Source organism: Camelina sativa, chromosome 17 (genome assembly GCF_000633955.1).
Source record: "Camelina sativa cultivar DH55 chromosome 17, Cs, whole genome shotgun sequence".
NCBI lineage: Eukaryota > Viridiplantae > Streptophyta > Magnoliopsida > Brassicales > Brassicaceae > Camelina > Camelina sativa.
In genome coordinates, this window is record NC_025701.1 from 11,042,025 (window position 1) to 11,048,725 (window position 6,701).

General features: G+C 46.3%; 1 protein-coding gene across 1 annotated transcript; it reads right to left on the reverse strand.

The window, feature by feature from the left end:
- LOC104759369 (nucleobase-ascorbate transporter 8-like) lies at positions 1,027-2,556 on the reverse strand. Its single transcript, XM_019238887.1, has 8 exons — positions 2,450-2,556; positions 2,266-2,381; positions 2,008-2,174; positions 1,808-1,914; positions 1,636-1,711; positions 1,462-1,542; positions 1,257-1,357; positions 1,027-1,168 (listed from the first exon to the last, which is right to left on the reverse strand). The coding sequence occupies exons 1-8, from the start codon at positions 2,554-2,556 to the stop codon at positions 1,027-1,029; spliced, it is 897 nt and encodes a 298-aa protein (XP_019094432.1).

Below are 6,701 nucleotides of genomic sequence, written 5' to 3' on the forward strand. Positions count from 1 at the left end.
TATGATGTTTTTGCTCCCAAAAAAAAAAAAAAAAAAACAACTTTTGATGGAAATTGTCATGGTAGGTTGAAGTGAAATTATACTAAAATTCTAACAGAAAATTTTCATAAGATGTTAATATGCAAAATACATACTTCAAAAAGATAAGAAAAACAAAAAATTCATATTCCTTCGGCAGTACGTGTATCGTGTGTGGCAAGCACCCATATTCCTTCGGCAGTACGTGTATCGTGTGTGGCAAGAATCTGGATGAAACTGGTGTTTCGCTCCGATGAATATATACACCAGGGTCTAAGATTGAATCGAGACGAAATTAACCGGATCTGTGAATCCAATATGAGAATCATGGAAAGCCGCAGAAAGCTCTACTTATTCCTTGATTTAGACCAACTAGAATCAACAACATCACAACATATGAATACTACCTGAAAACCCTAACCCTAGAGGACAGAGAGAGTCTTCTTCTCTTTCACAGTGGCGTCAGTCGGATATATAATACGACTAAAAGAACGTTTCTAAAAGAAGCAAACGAGATTGTTTGAGATGTATATATACACAAATGGCGGTAGATCTTACGCTCGAGAGATGGCTAAGTTGTTGGATCCTGAAGGAGTGTACTTTGGGAATCGGATTATTTCTCGTGATGATAGTACCGTTGAGATATGAGAAGAATCTTGACGTTGTGCTGGTAAATGAAGAAGCTGTTCTTATTGTTGATGACTTGAAGCATGTTTGGTCAGATTGAGAGGTATCCCTTTTTTGCTTCAAGCTGCAAGAAGTTTTTCAAGTCTCTATCGGAGTTAAAGATGGACGAGAGCGAATCATATGGAGCACTTAGTACTGTTCTTAACGTTTTAAAGCGAACTCATTGCCTATTCTTTGAGGACACAAGTAGAAAAGTGAGATCAGTACTGAAACAAGTGCTGAAACGAGTGCAGGATGTTAACAACAAGGATACTTGCATATATACCTCGATACAGCAATGTATGTTCCTGTGGACTGTTCCAGTGATCACAAATACATGGATTATGCCTCGAGGTTTTTAAAAACTTTGCTATAGTAATCGAGAGAGATTAAGCGTTTGACCTCAACAAGAGAAACGAAAGAAGGAGTTCCTGCATTAAAAGTAGGAGTTCCCCATTGACTAGGAGGATAAGGCACTCGAATCCTGAATCAACAAGCTTTAGCTAGCATTACAAAACCAGTCTAGGTAAACCAGAAGAATATATAAGTTTTTAATAATGATCTAAATATACCATGGAGCGGCGCTAATGATGCCAGCACGATCAGTTCTGCAACTGATTTGAGTATCAATTCCAATGGTGAGAATGTATGCAATAAAGCCATACAATGGCCACTGAAAGTATCACAGCAAACCGGTGGAAGAAGATGGATAATCTTTCTACTTGCATCAGATGAGGAATGTACTGCAGACACCAACAAAAGGGTATAAGAAACCACCTCTGGTAACAATTTGACAAATTGGTTTAACCTGTGAGAATTTATGATCTCAGGCAGTCCAATCTCAATGCATTTTGCTAGCTGTATTGAGCAGAACACAAAACTCAGGAGTTTAAGGTAAATACTATCCAAGAGCACAATTAACTCTGTTAGCATGTATATTGTATTACATACCATAGGGAATCCTTGTTCATAGAGTCCAAAGCCAGAAAATGCTACAAGAGGCACAACAGATAAGGGACTCAAGTACCTAAAACCAAGAGAAACAAAAAATAACAATTTAGACCCGAAAACGCCATCTTCAAGAAACAGAGGAATCTCTGTTTTACATGTAAGGGATTCTAACCTTACTACATTGCGCCAAAGGCCGCTGAAACCAACAAGGATCTGAAGAAATGAGGCAAAAATAAGAGCACCTTGACCTTGTATTCCACGCATTATCTTTTCAAATTTCTGCAAACAAGGAAACAAAAGCACACCTGACTTTAGTAACCAAACTTCCACAAAACAAAGAGATAATGTAAATTACTGATTCCCTTGACGAACCTCTTGAGGATCCATAATGTCATTGTACCGAGTAGCTAAGATGATTGGCACATATGTGTAAGAAGCACTAATGACAGCAGGAAGACGAGTCGCAAACCAGCTTTGCAATAACGTGTTGATGAGTCCAGACACAATAAAGAGCAATGTCTGAATCAACTTTACCTTGTCTTCCTGCATTTGAGTCAAAAAGACAAAAAGACAACAATTTTACAGACCGGAGATAGTCTTATGTTTTGGTAACAATTTCTTATAAAAGACTTAGGTTTCTTCCATCAATCTTTGAAGCTAACATTGTTGGAATGAGAACAGTCGTTCCAAGCATCACTAAGTAGTGTTGAAACCCCAAAAGTATTGCCTCCGCTGGTCCAAACCAAAGTAAGACTAATTTTACAAATCTTTAGTTTTTTTCACAAATTTTGGTCATGACAGGTTAAATATGTGAGGAAGAGGACTTGTGAGGCAGTAAGTGATACCGTCAAGTTGATCCTTTACCGGATGAGGCTGAAGCTCGTCCTGTTTCTGCGGCGGCTCTGCATTTCCTCCTGCCATGTTCCGGTGAAACCCAAAACCTCAAGAAAAAAACATAAAAGGTGGAAAGCTCGGAACTTATTGGATAAACCCAAAAATAAATAAAAATGGGTGAAACTTATTTGTGCGGATCGTCAACACAAAAGAGTGGTGAAACCCAAAATTATAATTCAAAAAGTTTAGAAAATATGGAAACTGGAACGCTCAGAAACTGAAACTGAAAATGAAAGAAGGAAGATGACGAAAAGAAAAAGAAAAAAAAAGAGTGTTGTAAGCAGGGCTGGTGTTGGACATGGGCTGCGCCCAATATGTCACTCGGCCCAACAAGACAAGATAAATGTGATTTCGGCCCGACCAAATTGGGTGAAAGTCATTAGTAACTCGTGAAAGGGCAATCTCGGAAATTCACGATGGAAACCCTAGAAAACCCTCGGTCTATAGTCCGCTATATAAAGCAACAATACTCACTGGATAAATGATCGGACTCACGGACAATACCCCGAGAGCAAAACTTTGTGTCGAATCATAGTTATTGTTTCCTGTATAATTCTCGTTAGCTTCCGAGCTCGTCATTGTTCGCTTGTCAGTTCTCCTGTGAACTGACGAGCACAATCTTGACTCGTTTTAGTGACGACCTCACATTTCTATCGTTAATAAAAGAGCAAACTTCACTCTTCCCCCAAAAATCGATATTTATTTAGTGTTGTGCAATCCTCAGTACAAACAATTGGCGCCCACCGTGGGGTAAGAGCAGAACACTTCTTTTTGACGAATCAATACCGACGGTCCTCACTTCCTCGAAATTTCAAGATCAATGACGAACCCTAGCGACGATCTCAACGAAGCAACGGAGCAGCCGATGGAGCAGCCGACGGAGCAGCGATGGGGGCGAACGAGAACGCGAACTGTCCTACCTCAACCCTCTTCGGCGATCTCAACCGAAGGCCCCTTGCCGAGCACGATTCCTCCGACAGCGCCCGACGCGACCCTCGAGCCCCTCGCAGCTACAAACGTTGGACCCGGACCTGTCACCGACCAGCTGGTAACTAACGCCGCCGCTCTCCTCAGCGCTGCACTCACCAACGCTGCCGCTCTCCCCAGCGCCGCGCTCACCAACACTACCGCTCACTCTAATGCTGCTCGCCCCAACGCTTTGCCCGTCCAAAGGAACGGACTCGACGACCTGATGCAAGTCATACTCGATCGACTCGATGGTCAGGAAACGCGAACGAACGAGCGGCTCGAAGCAATCGTGGCAGCGCAGGAAGCGTCGCAAAATCAAATTAGCAGGCTCAAGCAGCNCAGCAGGCTCCAGCAGCGAAGGAGCGAACGCCGGAGTGAGAACGACCCTGGTGACCAGCACGCAAATCCACCGCTCCCTGCGACGCTATCCGTAGAGGAACGCTACGAAAGCCACAGACGCCCACCAGCGTCGATCATCGTAGGCTCCATGGAAGAACGCCCCAGAGAAGTCCCATCCGAGATCCAAAACCGAACGCAGAGACGAAGCGGAAGCCCGCCGACCCCAACTTTGCCGAGCCGACAAACCGACGCAGATCTCAAGGACGAAACCATACGGCGCCTTGAGATGATGGTCCAAGAACTCTCCTCGAGAGTTCACCGGGCAACGAGCTCGGCCCCCAATCTCGACCGAGTACTCGAAGAGGTCCAGCGCTTGCCGTTCACTGCAAGGATCTCTCGCGTTCGTGTTCGTTACGTAAACAAGTTCAAGTTCACTCCGTACAATGGATTGGATGACCCAAAGCCGTTTCTGACTTCTATGAGTTTTGCTATAAGCCGAGCTCACTTCAGTGAAGAGGAATACGAAGCTGGCTGCTGTCAACTCTTTGTCGAGAACCTAGCTCACGAAGCTTTGGGATGGTTCGCTCGGCTCCCGCCGAACTCTATCGGAAGCTACCACGAGCTGACTACCGCTTTCTTACAACACCATTCCACATTTATGATTCGAGGTGCCTCGAATGCCGATCTGTGGAACATGTTCCAGCAAACCAACGAGTCACTCCGGGATTTTATGGAAAGGTTCAAAAGAATAGTTTCAAAGCTCTCGATCGCTGACGACACAGCGATATCAGCTCTCCGCAACGCTCTCACTCACGGTTCCCGATTTAGGGAAGACATCATAGTCCATGAGCCCCTGTCTCTTGACGATGCGCTGCACCGCGCCAACAAATACATCGAGTTGGCGGAGGAAAGCGCATCGAGAGCGAACCGACTGCTGCCAGAACCGCCGACCTCTAAGTCGGCCAAAGGGAAAGAAAAGGCGCAAGACGAGCATCATGAGCCTCGTCAACACCTTGACAAGGAGTATGCTGATAAGCTGGAAAAAGCGAAGAAAGCTCAAGCGTTCGCTGTGAGCAATCAGGACCCTCAAGCATCCTCGTCGAAACCCTGGAATAACAAATGGGTCCGGGATCCATCGGGCAAAGGAGGAAAAAAGTATTGCGACTACCATAAACGAGCTGGGCATACCACTGAAGAATGCCGCACGCTCCAGCAAGTACTGCTCGATAAGTTTAAGGAAGGCCACGTTGACGTCGAACACGAGCGACGACTAATAACGGCTCACAGGGATAACCAATTTTTTAACCCTGAGAACGAGAACCCAAGTAGGCAATACAATACAGCTCCCGCCCCACAGCACGGCACAGAGATCCTGCCCCCTCCCCCAGCACTAACCGTTAAGAGGAACCCCGAGCCGGCCGACGACCCAAACGCTCCGGCCCCACGCCGAAGGTTTAATATGATTATGGGCGGCCTAACGACTTGTCGTGACTCGGTTCGTTCCATCAAAGCTTACAGGCGGGGTTTAGAGGTCAAGCGGGACTGGACAACTCAAAGCACGCAGCCCACCACGAACTCCGAACCGATCATATTCATAGAAGACGATGCATCAGGCCTAGCAGGGCCGCACAACGACCCATTGGTGGTTGAGATGGCAATTGGTGAAAGCATCGTCACCAAAATCTTAATTGATACTGGCAGCTCGGTAAACGTCATCTTCAAAGACGTATTGATTCAGATGGAAGTCGACCTGCGCACAGCCGACCATGAAGTCCAACCCCTCACCGGTTTCGATGGGGATACAGTTATGACGGTCGGCACGATAATGCTTCCAGTCTACGTAGGCGGAACGATGCACTGCATCAATTTTGCCATTGTTGACAAACCAATCGTCTACAACGTTATCTTGGGGACTCCATGGCTGCATAAGATGAAAGCTGTAGCATCAACGTACCACCAGTGCGTAAAGTTTCCTACCTCAAGAGGTATATTCACGCTGCGAGGAGACCCGTTGATCGCCAGAACTTGCTTCATCGTCGAACGACAGCAGCGTAGTGCTCGCACCTTCGCAATCTCAGACCCCGCCGAGCAGTTAGATGGTCGCGTCCGTCCGAACACCGAGCTAACCATCCAAGTGAACATTGACCCTTCTGAAGCGACTCGCTGCGTAGGGATCGGTGCCGACCTACCAGAGGCTATCAAGGACGAGCTCGTCAAGTTTCTGCGCCAGAACGTCACCACCTTCGCGTGGAATATGAGCAGTATGACCGGGATCGACCCAAGTATAACCTGCCACGAGCTTAATGTAGACCCAACGTTCAAACCGGTCAAACAAAAGCGCCGTAAACTCGGACTAGAGCGCACCGCTGCCGTAAACGAGGAGGTCACAAAGTTGCTCGCTGTTGGATCCATCAGGGAGGTCAAGTATCCCGACTGGTTAAGTAATCCAGTTGTTGTGAAGAAAAAGAATGGCAAGTGGCGGGTGTGCGTCGACTTTACCGATCTTAACAGGTCGTGCCCAAAGGACAGCTTTCCTCTCCCAAGAATCGACCAGCTGGTCGAGGCAACTGCGGGAAATGAACTTCTATCGTTCATGGACGCTTATTCAGGATATAATCAGATAATGATGCACAAAAACGATCAAGAGAAGACAGCATTTATCACCGACCAAGGCACTTACTGTTACAAGGTCATGCCGTTTGGTTTGAAAAATGCTGGTGCGACCTACCAGCGCCTTGTCAACCGTATGTTCGCCGAGCAGCTCGGCCACACAATGGAGGTATATATCGATGATATGCTGGTAAAATCAACCCACGCTGCCGATCACGTTTCGCATCTCGCTAAGTGTTTCGAAGTTCTCAACC

Excerpts from the sequence above, each read along its gene's own strand:
- LOC104759369 (XM_019238887.1), bottom strand. The coding sequence starts at position 2,556 with ATGGCAGGAGGAAATGCAGAGCCGCCGCAGAAACAGGACGAGCTTCAG. Across the intron at positions 1,712-1,807 it reads CTTTGGCGCAATGTAGTAAG|GTACTTGAGTCCCTTATCTG; the intron begins GTTAGAATCCCT and ends TCTTGGTTTTAG. Across the intron at positions 1,358-1,461 it reads TTGTCAAATTGTTACCAGAG|TGGCCATTGTATGGCTTTAT; the intron begins GTGGTTTCTTAT and ends TGATACTTTCAG.